At 54.6% G+C, this 24,772-nt stretch overlaps 2 protein-coding genes across 4 annotated transcripts in view; one reads left to right on the top strand and one right to left on the bottom strand.

The window, feature by feature from the left end:
* Nucleotides 1–15,714, top strand: part of POR (cytochrome p450 oxidoreductase) — a 28,777-nt gene extending 13,063 nt beyond the window's left edge. For 2 of the 3 annotated variants that reach the window (XM_065852925.2, XM_065852928.2), the window contains 14 exons: nucleotides 5,162–5,210; nucleotides 6,067–6,195; nucleotides 6,795–6,944; nucleotides 7,834–7,958; nucleotides 8,493–8,582; nucleotides 9,052–9,150; nucleotides 9,812–9,928; nucleotides 10,720–10,838; nucleotides 11,985–12,166; nucleotides 12,326–12,475; nucleotides 13,429–13,696; nucleotides 14,130–14,275; nucleotides 14,362–14,447; nucleotides 14,678–15,714. In XM_065852925.2, coding sequence (XP_065708997.1) covers nucleotides 5,162–5,210; nucleotides 6,067–6,195; nucleotides 6,795–6,944; nucleotides 7,834–7,958; nucleotides 8,493–8,582; nucleotides 9,052–9,150; nucleotides 9,812–9,928; nucleotides 10,720–10,838; nucleotides 11,985–12,166; nucleotides 12,326–12,475; nucleotides 13,429–13,696; nucleotides 14,130–14,275; nucleotides 14,362–14,447; nucleotides 14,678–14,822 — 1,855 coding nt within the window. In that variant the 3' untranslated portion in view covers nucleotides 14,823–15,714. Of the gene's footprint in view, nucleotides 1–2,945; nucleotides 3,214–5,161; nucleotides 5,211–6,066; nucleotides 6,196–6,794; nucleotides 6,945–7,833; nucleotides 7,959–8,492; nucleotides 8,583–9,051; nucleotides 9,151–9,811; nucleotides 9,929–10,719; nucleotides 10,839–11,984; nucleotides 12,167–12,325; nucleotides 12,476–13,428; nucleotides 13,697–14,129; nucleotides 14,276–14,361; nucleotides 14,448–14,677 lie in introns of those variants that run through there. The other variant, XM_071817161.1, reaches the window with a different exon arrangement.
* On the bottom strand, nucleotides 15,566–23,983 carry TMEM120A (transmembrane protein 120A). The gene is made up of 12 exons (XM_065852929.2): nucleotides 23,822–23,983; nucleotides 21,618–21,736; nucleotides 21,335–21,451; nucleotides 20,411–20,470; nucleotides 19,632–19,727; nucleotides 19,404–19,493; nucleotides 18,990–19,055; nucleotides 18,541–18,602; nucleotides 18,266–18,358; nucleotides 17,696–17,760; nucleotides 17,026–17,094; nucleotides 15,566–16,939 (listed from the first exon to the last, which is right to left on the bottom strand). The coding sequence occupies exons 1-12, from the start codon at nucleotides 23,894–23,896 to the stop codon at nucleotides 16,826–16,828; spliced, it is 1,026 nt and encodes a 341-aa protein (XP_065709001.1). The 5' UTR covers nucleotides 23,897–23,983; the 3' UTR covers nucleotides 15,566–16,825.
* Nucleotides 23,984–24,772: the final 789 nt, after the last annotated feature.

Raw genomic sequence — 24,772 nt, 5'->3', positions numbered from 1 at the left:
CAACAAAGGTGAATCCTCTGGGTTTGTAATTCTGGCTACAAATTCACCATAGGCTCCCAAAGTCACAGTTGTGAGGCTGGCCGCTCGCAGTGCATTCAAGATTTAATGTACACAGTTGCACCAGCAATGCGTCCTGCATGAAGTGGGTTTCTCCCCATGGCACTTTGCAGGTGCTGCTCTGGCAAGAAATACTTGTCAGTCCTTTATTTTAGAGCGTTACAGCCTGGTGTGGAAAGAAGCTGTGGCAGGACCTGTCTGTAGGCTGCCCAGATGGGGATGTTTGGTGATAAGCGAAGGCACTTCAGCAGGGGATTGATATCCTAGTTATCCTGTGTGTAAAAGCTAAATCAAACACAGCAAGCGGTTGTGGGTCTGTTATCTCAGGCGTTTACGTCTGCCTTAGCGGGTTGTGCTGCTTTCAGCGTTCAGGGCTTGTCATCCAGTGTTTTGTGTTGTAATTCATGTCCTAATTGAAAAGGAGCAGGTTTGGTCTCATGGTTTCTGCTTTGGTCAGATTGTGACCCTTTCCTCTGGTGACAGAGCTTCCAGGCAAGCCTGGGATGCCAGCTCTGTTCTGAAATCCCCAGATAAAGGGAAGAGTAGCTTAAAAGAAGAGTAGTTTAGAAGGAAGAAATGTCCCTGGCTGCAATACCTTGTGCAGATGCACGTGAGGCTGGCAACAACCGTGGGCCTGCTTGGATGTATCTTGGGAATTTGTTTTGTTGGATGACTCGGATACTTTCCCTCTCGTGCCTGCAAGAGAAGCCATGTGTGTCAGTGCATGTGGTTGCTGCTGGAGGTTGTACCAAGAGCGGCTGCATTGAGATGAGTGCGAAGCTGGCTGGAGAAATGGCGCTGTTGGTCTGAAATTAGATCCTGACGTGACACAGATCAACTTGGAGAGCTCTCGTGCTCACCGTCCTTGTGACTGTTTCCAAGCTTGTTTCCCACCACGTGCAGCTCTTCAGCGGCTGTCGTGACCTTGTGGAGAAGTCGTGCCACAGAGAAGCTTTCTGGCTCCTCACAGGTGCATCCTACTGCCTCGTTCTGCTGCAGGACTTTTTGCTTTGAGCTGATTCTCAGATATTTTGCCCATGTTTCCTACGTGGGATCCGTGCTACCTCCTCTGTTGTGTGGGAGATGGTTGGCAGGGAGCACCGCACAGCTGCTCCTTGCAAGAGCTGGGGAAGAGCAGCACCTCCCATCACCCGTAACCAGTGGGGAGAGGCGAGGTTGCACCAGACGTTGTCTGACAGAATTGTGTTTTGGAAAAGTGACAGGCAGGCAGGTGAGGAATGAGCAGAGGCTTTGAGGTGTTTTTTCTTGCTACATTAAGCCTGACCCTGAGCCCTGCTGTGGTCACTGTAGGAAGCTGGTATGAGGGCAGTGTGGACCCACAAACAGAGGCTGTGGCTGGATGGAGACAACAACTTCCCACAGCTTTTGCAACATTATTTTATAGGACATTTGGAACCAGGAGGGAAATGAGTGGGGAAAACAAGCTTGTTTAGCCTCGGTCTTCCTTCCCTCCTGTCATTCTTGAGTCTAAAGTGGAGTTTCCTTTCTGATGAACAAGCAAATCAGCAAGATGCAGGATCACACTGTCAGCTGGGTAGCAAACTGGTGTGTGGGCAGGCAGGGACAGCCCGTCTGCAAGCAGGGAAACTGTCCCAGACCCATGAAGGCAGAGAGCCCTCGGCAGGGCTGTCTCTGACTGAAGTGCAGAGTCTTGACCTTAAGAGTCAAGCAGCCCTGGATTGTGGAAGAACAGATGCACAGTCGAAATACCCCATTCTGGGTGGCATCTGGGCTGGGTTCACTCTGCCTGGTCTGGGAATGGTCACGGTCTTGCCCCAGTGATGCGTCTCTGGGCTCAGCCAGAGCTCAGGCGCTTGCTGATCCCTGACCCTCACAGCCATTGGATCTGTTCTCCTGCCCAGAACCCCTGAGAAGGGCCAGAGCCCAGCACAAGCAGAGGTTTGCTGTGTACAAGGTGTCCTATACCTGTGTTGCATAGCACATGCGTGCGTGGGGCAGGCTGGGGTGCTGCTGAAAGAGGATTCCTTGCGTTGTGACCGTTTTCAGACTTAATTGAAACCACCGGAGCAGCCTTCCCCGCGGCCTGCTCTGCAGATGTCATTAGGAGAACGGCTCTCGATTGCCACATAGCCGTGGCCACCGCACTTCCTCACGGTGACACTGCTGGGGAATGCACTCATTTATTTTTATTCTTTGGCTGCGCCCTCTGTGCATGTTTCTCAATCACAGATTTCTTACCTTTCTCATGACCCTGCTCTGGAGTTGTGCAGACTGTCGCTCTGGGGAGAGGCAGGCGAGACATCAATTGGTACACTGGGTGTCACCTCCTCCCTTCCCCCACCCGTCTTTAACATTGTTTGGGGCAGAAATTGGCTTATCTCTATTCTGCAGCTATAGAGAAATCCATTCCCTGGTGCTTGTAGGGCTTCCTGTGGCAGGAATTGCTCCAGCTCTTTAGCCTGATTAGTGCTCTGCACTGCCTGCATGTGTGTTAGAGAGAGAGAGACCATCTCTAATTTAATTTAATAGGATCCTGAAGAGAACAAACTCCTTTGAGCTGTCTCCGTAATGGCACTGCCATAGTTACCCGTAGTGTTGCTCATGCAGTGTCTGGAATCATTTCATTCAGCTACAGCGTCAACTTAGAAAAAAAAAAAAAAAAGACAAAAAAAAAGAATATATATAAAAGCAGTTGTGATATAAACAGTTTCCAAGGTAACAAGGCTGGGGGAGGGTTTTTGTGTCCCATCCCCTTGCTCCACGCGGATGGGAGAGGGATGTGTGCTGTGGAGGATCCTGGGAGGTTTCATTCTCCGCTCCTAATTCCTTTCTGCCACTGCTGCCAGATGTTGCAGTTTCTCAGGACTCTGTGAATCCACTCAGTAACTTCCAAAGCCCTGCCACGAGGATCTGAGCGGACAGAACCACTCCTGCTATGACCCGTGCTGGGACCTTTTTTGCCGGCTCTCTTCTCCTTAACAAAAGGCTGACGCTTGGCTTTAATGCCCAGGAGGAGCAGAATGGAAAGGCCTGTGCGCGTGTTACTCCAGAGCTGAGTTAGATCCGTCCCCCCACACCTCCCCTCGCTGCCCTGCGACTCTTTGTCTGCCTCTTCCCTGCCCCGGCCATGGGCTGCGTGTACTCGGCCCCGCGAGAAGAGGCGGCTGCAGCAAGGTGAGTTAATCTGGGATTGCTCCGACTTGGAGCATCACCCCAGAGCTGTCTGGATTGGGATGCATCTCACTCCTGGGATGGGAGGAGAAGGAAGGGGAGAGGCTCTGCTCAGAGGCAGGTGGGTTGCAGAGTAGACACTGCTGTCAGTGCTGGGTTTCTCTGCAACGTCCATGATGCGTTTTCTTGCTTTGGGATATACGTGTGCTTTCGAGAGGAAAGCCATGGGCATGGGAGCTTTCTGAAGGAGAGGTGTTCAGCTGAGACGGAGACTTTGATATCGTTGCTGAGCTGTCGGTGACTTCCTCCACTTTCCTTTTTTCCTCCTGAAATCAAAGTGACGGAGAGCCCTGGGAGTCACACTGTGGGCTCTCACCAAGGGTGTGCAATCTGTGCAAACTAACGACTTGCTCTGACAATGGAGTTAATTCCCTTTCCTCCACCCATCACTTCTCATTCTTAGTCGCTACCCTGAGCTATCTAAGCTATAAGAGCAGTTTTGCTGAAAACACACTTTCTCTTCTAAGTTTTCCTGGCTGAGCGATGAAAATGAGGGTCATGTCTGTCTTCGACGTCTTGTTTTTGCAGCTCAGATTTTCAAGCCACCCCGATGAAGCAATTTCAGGGAGTTTTGTAGCCTTTTTTATTTCAAAAGCCAGGCTCGTTATTTCTTCTGTCTGAGCCACAGACTGTTCTTCACCACAGCACTTCAGTGCAGGGTTGTCTCCTTTGAAAACGGATGAGCTCCATGTGCTGCACTCTTTTCTCTTCCAAAGAGAGCTTGCTGAAAGGATCTGAAACTTTTTCCCCCGCCTCCGTTAGAAGCATTTTGTTTAGCAGTTGACCCAACAGCTATTTTAATTGGATTTCGTTTTGAGAGGGCAGTAAACCACAGAGGTTCACAAGGAAAGGGAGACGATTAACTGCTGAGAGAGCAACGTGGGAGTGTGGAGCAGCTCTCTCCTGGGGATGCAGCTACTTGGGTAGCTTTTTTGGGTGGGTTTGCTCGTCTTTTGTGCATGCTATATGAGGCTGTGTTGGTGCTCAGAGCTATCCAGCCAGGTTAAGGAGCTCCTTGATACTTTTGGGCAGAAAAAGGGGTGTTTGAAGGCATGTCTCACTGAGTGTCCCCCACCCTGCCCCGCTGTGTGTGTCTGCTCTCCGCAGATGTCTCAGCACATCCGCAGAGATCCCTCCTTCTGGGCTGCAGAGTTTAGGAAACTGTTAGCGAGCTCTGCACATTCTCCCGTGGGCTGGAGCCAAAACCATTTGTTTTTTGCCCGGAGGCTTCTCTCTTCCCACAGGAGACCCAGCCTTGCATTCTTCCATTGTGAAAGAGAAACAGGGTGTGCTTAGGATAGTGAAGCTCTTCTGGCTCCCTGGTGGGGTAGGCATGGTGGTGTGTATCTCTGCTTCAATGTTTCTGATGCTGCTGAAGTTTGTTCTGCTTTTGAAATGGAGAAAGCAACCTCCCTGTGATAATACAGATTCCCTCTGTGCTGGAGATCTGTGCTGGGTGTGGAAACCTTGGCATGGGAACGGGCCTGCAGGACCTTGACAGGCAGTGGTCACCTTGCTGGGGGCTCTGTGGGTCTGATCAGCTGTGTCCATCTGCTACATGGGGCGCTCCAGCTCTGGGACTTGTGTCTCGCATGTTGTTTTGAGGTCAGAACAGCTGGTATTTAGTCCTGTCTGTCTTTAGCTTGGGGAATGTGCCCTGCGGGAAATGGCTCAGGACCGATTCTCCTGTGCTCCCTGCACCCTGACTGTGTGCAGAGGAGAAGCCCTGCAGCTGAGCGATGGGCATCCGTGGGACAGGACACATCAGAGTGTTTGACAAGGACTCTCACCACTGTGGTACTGTTTGAGGTCCGCTTTTTTCCCACTTGCTTATTCCTGACCTTAAAGAGTGAACGTGCCCACCTGAACAGAGGTTCCTCCTGTCTTTCAGAGTAGCTCCAGTGAGAGACAGCAGCTTCATTGAGAAGATGAAGAAGACGGTAAGCTACATGGGGTGCTGGGAAGGTGTGGAGCTCATGTCCTTGCTGATTTCATCTGGAGACTGTCCAGCTGTCAGTGGGGGTGCTGTTTTTTGGACACAGACGTGTCTGCTGCAAAGAGCATCCAGGGCAAGGCTGTGTGGGCAGGCAGGAATAGCTCTTTCAACCTATGCCTGAGAGTTGTTCTTAGAGAAAAAAAAAAAGTGAAAATTTTTTTGGGAAAAAAAAAAGGGTAATATGAGAGCAAAGGGAGGGGAGGGAAATGGCAGAGACTTTAAATTCATTGGCTGGCAGTTGTTTGTCTACGTGGTTGGTTCCCAAACTACCTCACTTTGGGATGGGAATTGTGCACAGAACTGACGGCTTGTGATTCTGCTGGACTGGACACCAGAGGAAGCAGAGGAGGAAGCAAGGGCTGGATATATTTTCTGTTTTACTTCAAAGTAGCTGGCTTAGGGCAGAGCAGGAGCTTTGGTGCTTAGGCACTTTCCCAAAGCTTGGGCACGTTGGCTTTCCCACCCTGGGAGTTCCCTGTTTCCAGGAATCTCACTGCAGCCTTGAGGCTGAGATGAGAATAAATCTTGAGGGTTTATTCTTTGCTTGAGGTTTTAGTCTGACTTGAGTCATCCCTCCAAGACTGACAAGAGTCATGTTCTTATTAACAGCTTAGTCTTGAGTTTTCCACTGCAGACCCAGCATGGAATCCCCATACCAGCACAGACTCCTGGTTACCTCTAAGTCGCAGTCCGGGGCTCCTGATCACAGGCGTTTTCTTTGTGTTTAACAAGATGTTCTTCCTCCATGCATTTACCAAATGAGCAATCGCCATTTAAGAGGGATTTCTTGTTCTCTCCAGGGGCGGAATATCGTGGTTTTCTATGGTTCCCAGACGGGTACAGCAGAGGAGTTTGCCAATCGCCTCTCCAAAGATGCTCATCGCTATGGTCTCCGGGGCATGGCAGCGGATCCAGAGGAGTATGATCTGGTAATTTAGCCATGAACAACCTCAGGATAGGTAACATCATTTAGCATTCCCTAAAATAGGAGAAAGGACCTAGCCAAGGGACAGTTGCCCTTTTAATAAAGTAATTTAGGGGAGAAAATGAAATTGGATTGGCCTGAGAGATGCAAAGGTGGGCTTGGTCCTTGCCAGTCTATGGATTTAGAGTGAACACTGCAATACGACTGAAAGGGGGAGGTAACCTGGAGTGTTTGGGAGTCAAAAGTAATCTGTTGGCAGCATGAAACTTGCTCCATTTGCATTGTGTAGTTGGCGTTAAACCCAGACTGCTGCAGTCTTGCTCTCCAGACTGAACAATCCTGGTCCCTTAAAGCTTGTATGGAAAAACCTATTGCTTTTTGGGGGAGGGATGGAAGTATTAACTTGCAGTCCAGTGGGGGGAGTCAGCTTTATTTCCCCTGGTGTTTTGGGTGGGTTTGGCCTTTTCCAGCCCCTTTTGTAATCAGCTGTTTGACATGATGTGGTGGTGCTCTGCACACCAGATGCAGCTGTGTTGTACAATAGGCTTGCCCAATAACCACACTGTGGGATCCTTGAGGTTTTATTATTTCCTTTGGTCGTAGTCGGACCTGAGTCGTCTCTCTGAGATTGACAAGTCCTTAGCTGTGTTCTGCATGGCGACCTACGGCGAGGGCGATCCCACGGACAATGCCCAAGACTTCTACGACTGGCTGCAGGAGGCTGATGTTGACTTGTCGGGTCTCCGGTTTGCAGTAAGTGGCTCAATTCCAGTTCATGTTGCATTTGGGCAGGAAAGTCAAAAGACCTCCACTGTGCCTGCACGTGGCATGGGAAAAGGCACAACATGATGTTTATGCCTATATGCCGATGTTGGATGCGGTCCCTGTTGTCTTCCTCTCCAGGCTTTGTGGATACTTGCAAACATATACATATACATATATCTGGGGGCTTTAAATGCAGATGTCAGAGTACTCTCTCCACTCCCTAAATCACAAGGGTTTACTGGTAATGCCTTGCCGCAAATGGCCCAGCAGGCATTGAATATAAGGTCTGTAAATGAGTTACAGGCTGCTGCTGTTGTTCAGAAGCTAATTGAGCAGCCCTGGGCCAGATCTTCTCCCACAAATTAAATCACTTGGAGGAGCGTGTAGCTCTTTCCTGTGTGAGCTGAATAATTGGCTGAGATACAGCCACCTCGCCTGAACCCTGGCCAAATTCCTTAGGCAGCATCATAATTGCAAATGAGGAGAAAATCCACTGCTGGAGATGTTAAGCTGCTCTGTGTAAAGCAGTGAGCAGACATTTGCTGAGCAGTTTGTGGGAGGGAAGGGACAGCGATTCGTCTCCAGACAGTCCAAACTCCTGCAGGTCCCTCGAGGAGATGGGGCAGGTGGCTCTTGTACCTGTATCCCCTTGGAGTACTGAGGCCCGGCTTGGAGAGGTGCTGGTGTCCACTGACCACTCTCCAGTGGTAGGATCTTCCTCAGAAGGTCCGTAAATAGCTGATGAGTAGCTGGGAGAGGTCTTGCTGTCCTGTCTGTCTGCAGCATCCTTTGCTGGGTGTTACTGGGCAGAAGATGCTGGTTGAATGGGAAAAATCCAGCCCCTGCTTCTCCACGCTTAACTGGTGTTCCCTTCCAGGTCTTTGGGCTGGGGAACAAGACTTATGAGCACTTCAATGCCATGGGGAAGTATGTGGACAAGAGACTGGAGGAGCTTGGAGCCCAACGCATCTTTGAACTCGGGCTGGGAGATGATGATGGCAAGTGAGTAGGTTGGAGAGGCTGGTCAGAGCTGGCCAAAGCAGCATGGAAGGGACCTTGGCAGGGGGTTGACTCTGCTGCTGAGACAGAAGTAAACTCCGTAGGGCTAATTGTGGGAGCTGACACCTCTCTGCATGTCTGTTCTTTTTCCCACACATGGATCCCTGCACGCTTGGAGCATCCCAGGGAGTCCTGTGCCTAGTGAAATCCCACATCAGCTTTAAACAGCCATAGTTGTGTACCTGGAGAGCTTTGCAGCCTCTGCCTTTGCCCTGCTGCAGCTCCATGGTTAACCCAACCTGTATGGGTGGGCTCATTTGTCCCTCCATCTCCTTGTGAACTGTTTGTTTTATAGTGGAAGGCAGCAATCTTCCAACCTGGACAATGATTTTTTGGGTTTTTTTTGTACCTCTCTATGCTCACCTGAACACTCTGCCTTTTAAGAAGGTGACCTAATGCCAGGAGTGGGCAAGGGGGAGCTGAGTTGGTTAGAGATCAAGCCTGAATAACAAAACCTTCCTCTTCTGCTGTGGCTAGCCTGGAAGAAGACTTCATCACCTGGAGAGAGCAGTTCTGGCCAGCAGTGTGCGAGCACTTTGGGGTGGAGGCCACAGGAGAGGAGTCCAGGTGGGTGTGGAAGCAGGTTCTTTTGGGTTCCAGGGAGAAGTGCTACCTTCGAGTGGTGGCAGTGCCCTCAGCGCTGAGCTGCTGTCCCCTTTCCTGCACGTTGCCTCCCCTGCCAGACCTGAGAGGACATGTGTGGAGCAGAACAGCGAGTGGAGCTGTTTGCCCTGAGCCTGTCCTGGTGCCAGTTTGAACCCAGCTCTGGATTTCTGTTCCGTATGGGAGACATGATGGGTTTGGTTCCTTTGTGGGTGGCTTTGCTGGGCTGTGATGCTCTCACTGAAGCTGATGTTTCCTCTTGTTTTGCGCTTTCTGTATGGTTTACCTGCTCCCTGATGCCTTGAGAGGAGGGAAGGGGTGGAATGTGCGTTTGGTTTTGAACTGCAGCAAATCTAGCACATCAGGTGATGGTTCCAACTGTGCCGTGTGATTTCTAGTTTGACTTTTTTCTCTTTTTCTCTCCCTCTTCCAGCATCCGCCAGTATGAGCTGGTGGTGCACACAGATATGAACATGAACAAAGTCTACACTGGTGAGATGGGTCGTCTCAAGAGCTACGAGAACCAGAAGCCGTAAGTACCAAACCACCCTGGGCAGGGTGTACGTGGGCCAGGCTTTGGCTGGTGGATCCTTGGTGTTTCTGATACCACCTGCTATGCAGGCAGCGTCATTTCTGTGATGCAGCCATGTAGCAGGTCTCTGCCCAAGAGAAATGTGCTCATATCTTCACTGGGACTCTCGAGGATTTCACAGTTAACGAACCATTAGTGTTTGAGAAGGTGGCAAGTGTTCACATGGGTTGTTTGGCTGGTACATTTGCAGCATCTGTCTTGAGGTCACTTGGAGCCTTTTCATGCCCAGGGCAGTTAATGCCTGATGGCTGTTGACAGTATTGTGGGGAGATGAGCTGTATACATGAATTCCAGCCTGAAGCATTTCTTTGAGATGGTGCACTCCACCTGGCCCACTTTTGCATCACTTTTTTTTTCTGGGACAGAAGCAGTTGACTTCTGGGCTGTGCTTTGAAGGAAAACAATCTGTTTTCTATGCCAGTGTGGGCAGCAGCAGGATCATAATTTGATTTCTGCCATGGTGTGCTCGGAAATGTGAACTGGAACAGCGCTGTGTTTGAATCGTGGGAGGCTGCTCTGGAGGCAGAGGGAACACACCTGGCTCAAGCAGCACTGTGAGCTGCAGGAGAGTCACCCAGAGGGTGCTTGTCTTTCCTTCCAGACCATTTGATGCCAAGAACCCCTTCCTGGCCCACGTCACGGAGAACCGCAAGCTGAACGAGGGTGGAGAGCGGCACTTGATGCATCTGGAGCTGGATATCTCCAATTCCAAAATCAGGTAGTTTACCGTGGGAGGCTGCTCTGCTGTTTTGGCAGGAGCTGTCTGTGTCAGGAGCAAAGAACAAGGATGTGGTACTGGCCTTCTCCAGCACTTCAGAAGGGGGTCTTGATCTCATAATTACTAGCATTGCTCCTCTGAGCTTCTGTACCATGTTTTGGGTACCCCATGGTTGGCTGCCCTATGCCTCTCCAGAGCTGGCCGAACGTACCCGTCCTACCTGAGCAGTCCCAGCTGCAGGAATTCGCTAGGAGTCAATAAAAAAATGAGGGGGAGGTGAGCTATGAAAGAGGGGAAAGCTGGGGGTGGTTCATGCCTGGGTTTGCTTGGCTTAGGTGTATGAGCACAGGGGGAATATAGCCCTGTTCTTAAAAATCTGCTTGCTGGCTTAAATTCCTTTGTGTGTGCTTGTGGGAAAGCCACGAATCCAGGTCGTTTAACAGAACAAAATACTGCAGAGGTTTTGAGCAGCTTTGCTCCTTGCCTGTTGGGGAGCTGGCCTGGCCTTGCTGGAAGCCTGACCTTGTTGAAGTAAAAATTGCTGTTATCTTGGAGGTCCCTTGTGAAAGACCTGGTTCTTAAAACCATTATTGCACAATGGTCCTTTCTGCTGTTACTGCCAGTTTGTTGGAGTCCCTGAATGTGCAGGCAGTGTGTAGCAGCCTAGATCTCAGTGTTGTCCTACTGCCCTTTGCTCCAGCTGTCTGGTCTTCTGTCTGAGCAGCCCATGCTTGGCATGGATGAGAAGCCGGTGCTGGTGTTTATCTGCTCTCCTCCTGCTTTTGTGCCAGGTATGAGTCTGGGGACCATGTGGCGGTGTACCCAGCCAACGACTCCTCTCTGGTGAATCAGATTGGCGAGATCCTGGGCACGGATCTGGACACCATCATGTCCCTGAATAATTTGGACGGTGAGTATGAATCACCCTTGAGCACTGGCAGTTCTCCTTCAGCTGTGGCCTCTGTCGTTCCCACCAGAGCAGAAGCCAGATCACCTTCAGGTCCTGTCAGGCACCTCCAGGCAAACAGAGACATCTCATAGCCTCTGTGCCATTTGAGCAGCAATGGCACGGAGCCCTGGCTGAGAGCCCACTGAAATGGGTCACTTGTGAAACGCGCTCGATGTGCCCATTCAACAACAAATTATGTAACAGCACGCTCCTAATTACAGAGCATCAGCCTGCTGGAACATCTCTCTGCCGCAGCAGCCCCTGAGCCTGACGGGGGCTGTTGTGTGTGAGATGCTGCTATTCAGTCCCTGGAGGAAGCACAGGCTGGGGAACTGAACTGCCAGGGGGAAGCACTTGTGCTGACACAAAGAGCTTTTCTCGGGTGATGTTTCCAGCACAACTGGCCTCTGACAGGAGGGAGATGGCAGCTGCTGCCCATCTTACTCCTAAAACAGTGCAACCTGACCTGGAACATCAGATGTGCTGCCCTGGAAGTGCAAGAGCTGGCTCCTGATTTCAAGAGCACAGGTGGCTTTCATGCACTACTGGAGCCTGCAGACCTTGTGTGATGTGCCAGCCTTCTCTGGCCTCACACTGTCATTCCTGTCCCTCTCACTTTGCTGAACAGAACAGCTCCAGCCTCAGCTGCTGGTGCTGATCCTTCCTGAGGGGCTCTGAGCAAAACTGTCCATGGCTGCTGGAGACTGAAGATACTTTTGAGGCCAGATCTGAAGGAGGTGTAAGTGTGTTAGGCCAAATTAGCCCTCCTGCATGGCCTGGGAGTGTGCTGGGTATCTTGGGGTAGAGAACCCCACTGGGAAGTGCGGGGTATTTTATTTTTGCTGATAAGCTGTCAGGCAGCATCTGTAAAACACAAAATGAGCTACTGGGAGATGGAGCTGCCCTGTGCCAGAGCTGCTTCATTGCAGGATTGAGGTTCTGGCCAACAGGCTGTTTCAGCCCTAGGGCTGCTCTCTCCTCCCTGAAGCCTGTTCCCCTGCTCTGTCTCCAGCTCTCATACACAGCACAGAGCTGCTGGCACAGAATCTCTAACATAGCAGCATGCATTTGCTGACTTTTTCCTTTTAATTTTGTTTTGTCCTGCAGAGGAATCCAATAAGAAACATCCCTTCCCCTGCCCCACGTCCTACCGCACAGCCCTGACCTACTACCTGGACATCACCAACCCACCCCGCACCAACGTCCTCTACGAGCTGGCCCAGTACAGCACGGATGCTGGCGAGCAGGAGCGCCTCCGAAAAATGGCATCGTCTGCTGCTGATGGCAAGGTGGGAGCTGTGGCCATCCCAGCAAAGCTGCTGGGTTCAACTGGGTGCTGGGGTATCCCCAGAAGGGATCCAGGACTGCTGGGCACCACATGCAGGGAGCTGAGGGTGTTTGCCAGCTGTGTAGGGAAGTCGTCAGTTGTGTGCCCTCTTTGTTCGCAGGCTCTCTACCTCAGCTGGGTGGTGGAGGCCCGGAGGAACATCCTGGCCATCCTGCAGGACATGCCCTCGCTGCGCCCCCCCATCGACCACCTGTGTGAGCTCTTGCCACGCCTGCAAGCCCGCTACTACTCCATCGCCTCCTCCTCCAAGGTGAGGGTGCTTCTGTAGGGACTGAGGCTGCGTAGAGGCCACTTCAGCTCCACAGTGCCACTGTCCTCCCTCTCAGCTGGGTACAGGACATGGGGAATTTGCACTGGTGACCCTTTCTGTAAGGGGGGCAGCTTTAATTATCTCCATGCATGAGAAGAGATGATTATAGAATCGCAGAATCATAGAATCACTTTGGTTGGAAGGGACCCTCAAGATCATCAAGTCCAATTGTTAACCCAACACTGGCACTAACCCATGTCCCTGAGAACCTCATCTCCACATCCTTTCAACCCCTCCAGGGATGGCGACTCCACCACTGTCCTGGGCAGCCTTCTCCAATGCCCAACAGCCCTTTCCAGGAAGAAATTGTTCCCAATATCCAATCTGAATCTTCCCTGGTGCAACTTGAAGCCATTTCCTCTCATCCTATTGCTTGTTCCTCTGGAGCAGAGCCCGGCTCTCCCTGGCTCCAACCTCATTTCAGGCAGTTGCAGAGAGCGAGAAGGTCTCTCCTCAGCCTCCTGTTCTCCAGGCTGAACCCACCAGGTCCCTCAGCTTCTCCCCATCGCATTTGTGCTCCAATTATTCCAGCTTGCACAGCGTCTGCAGAGGGTCCTGCATGTCACCCAGCTCCTCTTTGCCCACAGGGCTTGGAAGCAAGGTGGCATTTTAGGGGTTGGTCAAGATTCACTCTTCACCCTGTGCCTGAAGCCCTGGGGTTGGTGTCAATTCCAAGGAAAGCTCCACAGTCCTGTGAGGAGCTGGGCACCAGACAGAACCCTCATGTGGGGCATACTTGGAGGCTTGGTATGCAAAGGGAGGAATACCTGTCCCAAAATTAACATTAGGTTAAACTTCTCCCCAGCCCTGAGCACAAGCAACTGAGCTGTGGGGTTGCCCAGGACCTCATCTGGGACTCCCCCTCTGCTTGGCGCTCACATCCTTCTCTGTAGGTTCACCCCGACTCGATCCACATCTGTGCTGTGACGGTGGAGTACGAGACCAAGACGGGACGCGTGAACAAAGGGGTGGCAACCAACTGGCTCAAGAACAAGGTGCCTAACGAGAAAGGGAGCAACTCCGTGGTGCCCATGTACGTTAGGAAATCGCAGTTTCGTCTGCCCTTCAAATCCAGTACGCCTGTCATCATGATTGGACCGGGGACTGGTGTAGCCCCCTTCATCGGCTTCATCCAGGAGCGGGCCTGGCTGAAGCAGCAAGGTAAGTGCCCAGGAGCTCCCCTGGGGGTGGATGCTGCAGGATGATGCTCTGCGGGGCCAGTCAGGACCATCGGAGTACGGCTTGTGCTGCTCACATTGCTGATGGGTCTAGCAAAAAGCAGAGATGGTGGAGCAGGGTGAAGAGCAGCTCTGTGTTTGTGCCCAGCGTGAGGGTGCTCTGTCCTCCTCTCTTGGCCACAGAGGATGTTTTGGGGGGCAGATAAACCCGAGCCTATTCTCTGACCTCTGCCACTGCGTCTCCAAATAACCACAGTCATGTCACTCAGACTCATTTCTAAGGCTTGTGGGTATTTCTGGGAATCGAAGTCTCGAGCGTCCCCTCGCAGTGACACAGCTTTGCCTCCCCTGGCAAAGGACGAGGGGAGGGTTTGGGCTGAAGGGACCCAGCTCATGGGTGCTGTGTGACTCTACAGGCAAAGAAGTGGGTGAGACGGTCCTTTACTACGGCTGCCGCCGCGAGCATGAGGACTACCTGTACCGTGAGGAGCTGGCCCGCTTCCATCAGGAGGGAGTCCTCACCCAGCTCAATGTTGCCTTCTCCAGGGACCAGGCTGAGAAGGTACTGCTCTAGTCCTGCAGCTGCTTCCCTGCGCTGCCGACCATCGCTCTGTCCCTCTCGGCTCACCCCACCTTCTTTCCTGCCAGGTTTATGTCCAGCACTTACTGAAGAAGAACAAGGAAAGCATCTGGAAGCTGATTAATGAGAGAAATGCTCATATCTATGTGTGTGGGTAAGTCCTGTGGCACATTTGGGACTTTAGGAAAACATTCCTACTCTTGGGAAAAGGAGTGTGACTCAGTTTACCCACTTGTGCGTTACGAGCCCTGTGAAGGTTACACTGTCCTTTCGCTAGGGGAGGGCAAGTGACTCGGTAGAGGGGCTGGGGTGGGTGTCCAGAAGTGACTGGGGTTCTGTGGCTCTGACATGTCACCCCCTTGCTCACACTCCCCTTGTTTCCAGCGACGCTCGCAACATGGCCCGGGACGTGCAGAACACCTTCTATGAGATCGTGGCTGAGTTTGGGAACATGAGCCAGCCCCAGGCCGTGGACTACGTAAAGAAACTGATGACGAAGGGCCGGTACTCATTGGATGTCTGGAGCTAAGAGCGAGGCTGGCGGGGCCAGGGAGAGAACAGACCCCAGACGTGGGTCTGTGGGAGGTGGAAAGTGCCTGCTGTGGGTGACGGTGTTGTCCCCTGCCCACAGCTACCTCAGTGTCACTCCCAACCCCTCCTGGGCCACATATAGCCCCCCCCCAGAGCGGGCTGTGTTCCTGAATGGGTGGAAGGGGTTGGGAGGGGCAGGGGGGTAGCTCAGGCTTTTGTCCAGGAGCCACGGTGCCCCCGACACCCCCAGGGAGCACCAGCGTTTGCCTTGAGGTCAGGGGCTTGACTGATGTGGGACAGGAGGTACATGTGCCAGGAGGGCTCTGGGCTCCTTCCCTGAACATGAGATGTTGCCTTATCCCTGCAGCTGGAGCCCCCCTGCCCTGCCAGCAGGGACGGTCTGGGGACAGCAGCCCATGACACAGGTTTGGCGTGAGGGCACAGCATGGGGCAGCAATCTGTCCTTGCCCCCCTCCCGCCCTCTGTGGCCATCTCTAGACTAGAGACGTGGGGCTGGCATCCGGCTCTGGGCTCAGAGCTGCCCCAGGACCCCGCAGGCACCTGCTCCTTTCCTCTGCTGCCCCCCAGCACGCAATGGGGGAGAATGGCTCCGCCCCCTTCCAGAAGACACCCAGGTTTAGGCCGGGGGAGGGGGTCTCAGTCTGGGGGGTTTCTGCTCGCTCCCTGGGGTCCTGCAGCCGGTAGCTCCCCCCTGCCCAGCCCCTCCGTCAGGCTGTACGGTTATTTTTTTAAAATACTGTTTTTATTTTGACATCTTTGTGATTTAATCATGGAAAAAAAAATAACACAAAAAACCAACTTTCAGGCTGTCCAATGACTGTAAATTATTTAAATACATTTGCCCTTGGAATAAAAATACTGTTTCTGTAGTTTGCTTCCTGCCCTCCCTCTGCTTGGGAAGAAAGAGGTGGAGGAGTGATGGCTGCGAACCAGGAGGAAACCTGGGGTACAGGTGACAATTCCGGGTTTGGGCTGAGCTGGTGGCTGGGGACAGTCCCTGGCAGGGTGGTGGGGACAGCGGGTGGATGGCTCAGGACCCACACAGAGCTGTGCTGGACCTGCTCTTTGGTTCCCAACACTTGCAGAGGCTCCCAGCAGTGGTTGGAGTGTCTCTTCCCTGGTCTCCAAGGTCCCCAAGTCCTGCTGGGTGTCCCCCTGGCTCCTTGGGCAGCTGCAGCCCCTGGCAGGGGTTGTGTGGGCTGGGAGGGTTGTGGGAGGCAGCTGGCAGCTCAGCGTGCTTTCGTCTGTCCTGGCCTCGTATGGGGACACCTGGACGTGGCTTTTCTTCTCTCTTGCTGACACATTGTGCCAGTAGAGCCAAAACTGCAGCATACAGAAGCTGTTTTGAGACCACCCCAGTGCCCTGAGGCAGCACCTTCCCTTTATTTTGACATGTGCATCCTCCAGAGATGCAAGGCTGGGTGCTGGTCACAGCTCCAGGCTCCTGCTGCTCCCACCCCTCAAGCTCCTCCACCTCAGCCCCTGTGGCTCAAAGTGGGAGAAGAACCAGGGTGAGACGTCCTGTGGAAACGAGCACTTGTGCTGAAGCCAAGGGGGTACCGAAGCCTCACAGCCCATGGGATGTGAGGGATCTTCATCCCCTGGGGCTGCAGGGCTGGGGAGGGAGATACGGGGATCCCCATGTACCCCAGGAGCTGGGTGGGAGGCAGCCATCAGCCCTGGATCCTTGTCCCTGTCCTGAGCAGAGCTGGGCTCACCCCAGAAAAACCATCCCAGTAAGTGCCTTCAGGGCAAAGGGAAGGGGAGCAGCTGTCCCAGCTCTGGAGGAGGAAGGTTGGAGGGCGCTCCTGCCTTGGGGTGAGTGACTCAATCAAGCACCACAGTCTATTTGTGAGCTCTCCCACACCCAGGCTTCCAAAGAACAGGGTGAAACACTAGAGTCTGGACGGCATCGAGGGGATGGGAGATGGAGCTGGTGGGGGAAAAACAGTCCTGGCCCCCCACGCTGCACCCCTGGCTTCAATTCCGCTTTGTGTCTTTGTTCTTGTTCTGAAACTTCTGGTGGACAACGCGGAGGGTGGTGAAGAAGTTCCCCAGGAAGAGGATGAAGAAGGGGAGGCCGCACATGAGGACCTGCGGGAGCCGCAGAGGTTGGGGGTCAGCAGGAGGGACGTGCGTGGGGCACCCCCACCCCAGGGCAGCCCCCGGCACCCCCGTACCTGCCACTCCTTGCACTCCGGGTGCTGGAGCATGCGGAACAGGGTGATGGCATTATAGAGCTGCCAGAACTGTGGGAGAGAGGAGATTTAGAGGAGTTTCTGCTTTCAAAGGCTCGACCCTCTGCTGATGTTCATCCAGGTGCTCCCTCTGGGCACAAAATCCCCCACAGCCCTTGACTGAGACCAGTTTGCCCCAGCATGCAGTGAAACCCCCCAAGCTTGGGGCCAGAGGATCACAGCTGAGACATCCGCCCCTTTTGTGCCAGACAAAGCCTCAGACCAGCCTCCTGCTTTTGGCCATCAGCCTAAATGATCTGAGCACGGAAGAACTGGACCTTCAGCAGCAGTGGCTCAAGAGCTGAAGCTCCAAAGGGTTTGGGAAGAGTTCTTGGAGCCAGGCCCTCGGATGTATTTTGCACATCACTTGAGCACTTGACAAAACTACCCCAAGTCCTCCCCATCCCACCAGCTGAGTCATGGAGGAAAGAAAAGGTTCAGTCTTCACTGAAAGCATTTCCCTGCCCCTGGCATCTGTGTCGCTTGGCCACAGCAGCCTGCGGGGACCTGTGTGATGTCCAGGACACCAGCGCAGCCGGGAACGTGGCACAACCCGCTCCCACCCGCGGCTCTGGGCTCTGGCAGGTCCACACAGCAATGGGTGCACACTCACATGCCCGAAGAAGAGGAAGGGAAGGAGGAAGGTGAGGCCTCTCCACATCCAGGACTGGAAGCCCTCTGCAAAAGAGGAAGGTTTGCGTGGGGACCATAGAATGCAGGGGACGCAAGCATGCGGTGTCACAGGCTGGGGAGGTGACAGCCCACAAATACGTGGGGTGTGGAACAGAGGTTTTCTGTCTGTGAAGCAGCTTCCTGGGGGAAGCTTGGATGTTGGGAGTCACAGCTGCTGCCACCTTGCATCCCAAGGAGCCGCCCATGGGCTGGTGGCCCCAGGAGAGCAGGAGGAGGGGACATCCAGCCTACGGGATGCTGCCACCTCATGGGAGGTGCTGCTTTCGGAGCTGTGGCTTTATGTGTAGCTTTTACTGTTTCTGCCACTGATAAATGGCAATTAAATTAACTGTGACACAAAAATAACTGTCACCATTGCCTTTAACAGAAACCACAGCTCCCAGTTAGCCCGGCACCAGTGTGGTGCTGGGAGGGAGGCTGCCAGCAGCCACAGGCCCTGCAGCAGGTCCAGCTGGACTAGGACAACCAGTAAGGGAAAATCCCAGCTTACCCACAGTCAGGTCCATGTTGTGCCTCTCGCCCAGCGCCCGCAGCCGGTACAAGCACCCGCTCTGATAGTAGTACTGGAGGAACTGCACAAAGCCTGCAGGGACAGCATGGTTGAACTCAGCATCGTCCCCTGGCCCCAGCATCAGCCCTGCTCCGAGGTGACACCATGCACAAGGATCAGCCCAGCGCTGGGGTGGTGGGAAGAGGCCAAGGGAAAACCCAGGTGACCAAGGGCTGCGAGCAGCCGCTGTCCCTGTCGCACATGGCAGCACTTACTCTGATACATGGAGAAGGAGAGGAACTGGTTCCTGAACATCTGGTACATGAGCCCGTCCGGCCTGGGGAGAGACAATGGTGGCTGGGGGATGTGGGGCTGCGAGGGGACGCAGCCAGCCCTGCTGTCACACAGCCGGGGTGAGGACACTGCCTCATCCCGGCACCACCAGAACAGGGGCTTGAGGAGGCCACAGGAATGCTCAGAGGGCTGGAACACCTCTGGAGACATCCCAGGCCAGGCTGGACGGGGCTCTGAGCAACCTGAGCTGGTGAAGATGTCCCTGCTCATGGCAGGGGTGGCACTGGGTGACCTTTGAAGGTCCATTCAACCCAAACTGTTCTATGATTCTGTTAGACCACAACACCCACAGAGCAGAACCATGGCTGTTTGCCACAGCCCAAGGAGACAGGTGTCTCTACAGCCAGGGGACAAGGGGACACAGACTCACCAGGTCAGCATGACACCCGAGAGGAAGGTGGAGACGTAGTGATGGAAAACCCACCAGCCTTTGATTCTGGAAGGACAGACACAAGCAAGAAGCATCAGCTCTTGGACATGAATCATGACCCAAACGTGCACCAGGAGCGGGGCTGGTTTTGAAAGGACTGTGTGAGGAGCAGGAGCCTCCGGTCCAGGCTGCACCCAGGGGCCAAGGCTGCTCCGACTGCCACTCCACCTTCCCAAACCACCTCCACACAGGGAGTTCCTGCACGGCTCATCACCGGGGTTTGCTACACACCCTGAGTAGGAGGGAGCTGCTCCCTTGGGAAGTGTGGAGCTACATGGTGGGTCCCAGCTCCCCAGCCTTGTAGAGAAGGACCAACTCGCTGCACGGCCCCCTCCCCGAGCCCAAGGGACTCACTTGGATCCATTGTTGATCAAGATGCTCTCGCGGATAGTGAGGGTGCAGTAGTACCACACCAGGAGGAAGTTAAAGACAGCGTCTGTCACCCTGGTGGGGAACAAAATGGAGTGTCAAAGGGTGTTACTTCAGAGCAGTGGCCAGATCCTTTGTCAGGATATTGCAGGATGGCAGAAGAGGACGCAGGGGCCCTGGGAGATGTCTGCCCAGCACTCAAGCCAGACTCACCTGGAGTTGAGGAGGAATCGACAGGAGAAGGACAGGATGAGTAAGATGATGGTGAGGTAGAGCTTGAACTTCTCATACTCGTCTTTATATGCAAACCTGCAGGAAACACAAGGATTGACATGGAGCAAAGCGGCTGCTGGAAGTCTCTGTCCCCCCATCCCACCTGGCGGGACAAAAGTGATATTCTGGTGGGAACCTGTGGGACATGCTCAGGAAAACCCCATCCCTGGGTATTTCTGAGAGGAGAGCACTCCAGGCTGCCTTCACACAGGTAAGAGACTTTCGAGACACCCCAAGCCACACCAACCAGGTGGGTTGGCCCAGAGGGCTCTGGGAAGCTGGGCAGGTGGGTGTCTGTTCAGCTCTTCAAGGCAGGGGCTGGGGAGAGGACAGGGGCTCCAGCATTAGTGTCCCCACGTGTGGGGGGATCTCATGGGTCAAAACAGGCCATTGCTGTTTCCCCACAGGTCTGGCTCTCCAGGGAGTCCCTGACACAGGGGACACCCAGTCATGGCTTTGGTGGAGGATCCTGTTCAGCTTGTCAGAGCTGATGGTCCATTCCAGCGTGGTGGAAGGTGCCTAAGGCGGAATCGAGGCGGTGGCTGGGTCTGGCCAAGGCAGCGGGGGACAGCCCGGGCAGGGAATGTGCGCCAGCCGCGTCACGGCAGCCACGTGTCTGCACATGCGGCAGCTCAGCCCGGGAGGAGCTGGTGTTTCCTGGTGACACGGGGATTCCAAGCCAGGCAAAGCACATGGCGGCGGTGACGAAAGGGACATACTTGGCCTGCTTGCTGAGCAGCGTGACGTTCACGTTCCCAAGCACCAGACTCAGGTACAACCTGTGGAGAGAGCAGAGCTGTCAGGATGGCCGCCTGCCCGGGCAGCGCTGCCGCGGGGCGAGGTGAAACCATCCCCCTGGTGCCACCACTGAGGTGGCGGGGCCGAGAACCAGCCCCCAGCTGTTTTCCACTCGGAGCTGCCAAGTGACGTGACTGGCACAAACACTCTGGCATCTCTTCCCAAGGGCAGGGGGACGAGCAGCCGAACACCTCCCCAACTCCCGGGGGGGCTTGCCAGGGCTCCCCTGGCACACGGCCACAGTTCAAGGGCAGGTGAAGGGCAGGAGCAGGTTGGGGAGTGAGGGGGGACCAGGGCAGTGCTGCAGCCTGGCTCCTGCCCAGGTATCCTGCAGGGAGCCTGAGTGTGACACCACGCTGTGACACTGCTGGGAGCAGGGTGACAGCAGGTTTGTGTCTGGTGTCTCACCCAGGGATCAGAATCACAGACTGGCTGGGGTTGAAGGGACCTCTGAAGATCCTCCAGTCCAACCCACCTGCTCACGCAGGTTCACCAGAGCAGATCACACAGGATCATGTCCAGGCAGGTTTGAATGTCTCAGAGAAGGAGACTCCACACCCACTCTGGGCAGCCTGTTCCAGGGCTCTGGCACTTCAAATGAAAGAAGTTTCTCCTCATATTCAGAGGGAACCTCCTGTGTTTCAGTCTGTGCCCGTTTCCCCTCACCCTGTCGTTGGGCACCAATGAAAAGAGTCTGGTACATCCTCTTGACACCCACCCTGGAAATATTGATCAGCATTGATAAGATCCCTCTCAGCTTCTCCTCTCCAGGGTGAACAGCCCCAGCCCTCTCATGCACCTCAGGTACCATTGGCCGTGGCCACAAGAGCACATTGCTGACTTACCCATTCTTCTTTGGCAGATAGGCCTCCATCTCAAAGAAAACGTTTTGCCTCTCTTTTATGAGGCTCTGGGTCTCTTGGATGGACTCATGCTGTTCGGGACTCACTTGCGCTTTGCATCTGGGGTGGAAACACAGATGCTGGTGTCAGGAGAGACTCCAAAACACGGTCAGCACGTGCTGGCACCCGATACGGGACTGTCTTGGACAAGGACGCCCCAAGGACAGCGAAGATGAGTTCAACATTGCTGCTCTCCCACCCATGCCGTCACAGGACACCAACTCACTTTTTGAGGGCCAACGATAGCTCCTTCAGCCGCTTCTTCTGCCGTGAGATGGAGCTGGAAATTCCATCCTGAAGCTTGGTTAGCTCCTCGAGTTTCTGCTTGTACAGCTTGTGATTATCCTGGGAAGGAGAGAATGACATGCATTACAGCTGCCTGCTCAGCTGTCCCTGTCCTCAGGTCCCCTTTGGGGACATCTGTTGATGCTTCTGTTAAAAACTGTCTCTAACTCCACTTGCATGGCAGCTGGGTAAGACACGGGGTGGCTGCAGGAGGCCAGGCGTGTTTGGGGACAGCCTGCCGCCGTCCAGGTTTGGGGACAGCCTGCAGCTGTCCCTGCTTCTGTGGGGGCAAAAGCAGCTGCTGGGGGTGTGATTTCCCAATCCCAAGGAAGTTTATCTATGGGCACAAACCACAGCACAGTCTGCTCCTGCCATCACACATGGATTGTTTCCAGCCCTGCTCCAGCTGTGAAATTCCAGCAACATGGTCTCACTCCAGGGATGCTCCCGTGGCTGGGAAACCATTGACTGTGGGATGGAATGGAAAGACTTGGGGAAAAAGCGGTGGCTTCAGCTGCCGGGACAGGACAAGCGGCTCTCCCTGGCTGGAGGCTCATGCTATCCCGACTGGGGAGCTCCATCCCCAGCCCCCGGGAGGCTGGAGGAGTCCGTCAATGAACCGGACAAAGGGGATGGACTTGCAGCGAGGCTGTGGCAAACTGTCCCCACTGCTCGTGTGGCGGTAACCCAACCGCACCTGGGGACGGCTGGGTGCCATTCTTCACTATATTTAGAAAGGAGAGAGCACGCTGGATCAATGGTCCTTCTTGTTCAGGTCAGCTGGAAAACAGCTTTGCCTCAACCACAGGCAGCCACCTCCAGCAGGGAATTAAATGCTTCTTGCAACAACCCTTGGACTAGACCTTGACGCGCACACATTTTAGCCTCCGTAGCTCTTATCAAGCACTTTATCAGCAAATCTCAAAGCTGTTCCCAAAGGAGAAAGGTGAAAACAAGACGCAGAAGAGGGAAACAACTCGTTCTCCCTCCAGTGACAAGCAGTGGTAGGGTGGGAGCAGACCCCAGACAGCCCCAGCTCTCCCAGCTGTGATTTATGGCCCCGATCTCCCAGGGGACGTTCCCTGCTCAACCACCGAGCTTTCCTGCTCCCATCTGGAGTCACCTCTTTCTCGTGCTCTGGAGTTAACAGAGAGCAAGCGGCTTTTGTGACAGCTCCCTTAGCTGTGCCAGGGTCTGAGCGCCATACTCAAGGACAGCCTGGATGAGGAGCCACCCCAGGGGAAGGTTCCCAAAGGACAGCACTGTCTCCCCGTGGGGGCCAGCACCGCACGGCTGCACGCAGGGTTCAAAGCGGGCAACTCGGGACATCCACACAACCCCTGTGGAGCAAGAAGAGGTTTCTCAAAGCCTCCCTTGCCCCACAGCTGTGGTGTGTCTGCAACAAGATCCGCTTTGCCCCACTCCCGAGGGAGAACGCAAGGGGAAAGGGAACTGGTGCAGATGCAGCCCGTGGATCTGAACGGTAGCAGACATTGGCCAACCTTTCCCTTGGGTGACCCCGCACTGAGCCGAACCTGCCCACTCCTTCCCCGGCAGCCAGCACCCGGGGATTACACAAAGCAGGTGGAAATGTCACCGACACCAGTCACCTTCCCGGCACAGAGTCCCCGGCACCGGAGGGAGGGTGCCCGGGGTGGAGGCATCGGGACAAGGTGTCCAGCTGTGGCGTGACCGGATCCCTGGCTGTCCCACTCCCCTGGGAGCCTGGATTCGGGTTTGCTAAAGCCGAGCTTAGAGGAGCGATAAGGAGCGTGAAACAGCATCGCTCCCGGTCGTGCTGCTCCCCCCTCAAACCCCCGGAGCTCTCCCGTCCCCACGGCCACCCCGGGCTGGGCAATGACACCGACCGGCCCCCGGCTCCAGCCAAACCCGCCCGGCCGTGCCCGTCACAGCCCGGAACCCCCTTTCCCAGGGGCACAAGGGCTCGTTTGTGCGTCGGGACTGGGGGCTGGGTCACCCCGGTCCCCGTTCGGGTGGCAGTAACCCCGCCGTTGGGAGGGATCCCCGCCCCGCCGCAGCTTCACGATCTCCCCCGCGATGCCTTGGGGGAGCCCTGATGCAACCGCGGCCACGAGCCCGGTGGTCGAGGTGCCGGCCCGCGGGGCGTCCCGGGGTGTCCGGTACCTGGATGCGCTGGTAGCCGTCCTGCAGCTCCTCCCACTCCCGCAGGCACTCGGCGGCCGAGGGCCCGCAGGCCATGGCGGCGATGGTGGCGAGAGCGTCCCCGGCCCCGGCCGCGGCGCTGGGCTGCGCTGGGCGGCCCCGCCTCCCGCCCCGCTTCCGGGCACGCCCAGCTGGGGACGGGACAAGGGGCGGGGTCAGGCGTGGGGGCGGGGTCAGGCGTGGGGGCGTGGCCACCCTTATTCTGGTTTTCTTTATAAATAGCAGCGTGGAATATGGAGCGACAAAATAAAGCAGCGCGCTCTGCCCGGTGCGCAGGGGGAGTCAAAGGGTCGGTCTGCTGACAGCTCAGGTGGTTTTGGTGTGAATTGAGCCCAGAATGGTAAAGGCTGGTTGGCTCCGTCACTGAGCACATATGTTTGAATTACAAAATTGGGAGCGAGGCGAGGGGAATCTAAAATGAATATGCCTAGTAAATATTTAGCACAGAGAGCTAGGACACATTCCTGTGTGATCTGCTCTGGGTGACCCTGCTTTAGCAGGTGGGTTGGACTGGATGATCTCCAGAGGTCCCTTGTCAGGAGGATGGAGCCAGGTTCTTCCTGGTGACAACCAACAGTAGGACAAGGGGCAATGGATACAAACTGAAACACAGGAAGTTCCACTTAAATATGAGAAGAAACTTCTTCTCAGTGAGGGTGCCAGAGCCTGGCCCAGGCTGCCCAGGGAGGTTGTGGAGTCTCCTTCTCTGCAGACATTCAAACCCGCCTGGACACCTTCCTGTGGAACCTCAGCTGGGTGTTCCTGCTCCATGGGGCGATTGCACTGGATGAGCTTTCCAGGTCCCTTCCAACCCCTGACATTCTATCATTCTGTGATGTCAAACCCAAACATCCTGTGTGATTCTGTGTGAAAACCTGGAAGTGTTTCCTGTAATGTTTTATTTTGTGATGC

This window comes from Patagioenas fasciata, chromosome 19 (assembly GCF_037038585.1).
Source record: "Patagioenas fasciata isolate bPatFas1 chromosome 19, bPatFas1.hap1, whole genome shotgun sequence".
Lineage (NCBI taxonomy): Eukaryota > Metazoa > Chordata > Aves > Columbiformes > Columbidae > Patagioenas > Patagioenas fasciata.
This window is presented reverse-complemented; position numbering and strand designations above follow the sequence as displayed.

What these genes read in the sequence shown, in the direction of transcription:
- TMEM120A (XM_065852929.2), bottom strand. Translation starts at nt 23,896, where the DNA reads ATGGCCTGCGGGCCCTCGGCCGCCGAGTGCCTGCGGGAGTGGGAGGAG. An exon ending in ACGGCTACCAGCGCATCCAG is followed by an intron (nt 21,737 to 23,821) that starts GTACCGGACACC and finishes TCTCCTTCCCAG; the next exon opens with GATAATCACAAGCTGTACAA. An exon ending in CAACATGGACCTGACTGTGG is followed by an intron (nt 17,761 to 18,265) that starts GTAAGCTGGGAT and finishes CCTCTTTTGCAG; the next exon opens with AGGGCTTCCAGTCCTGGATG.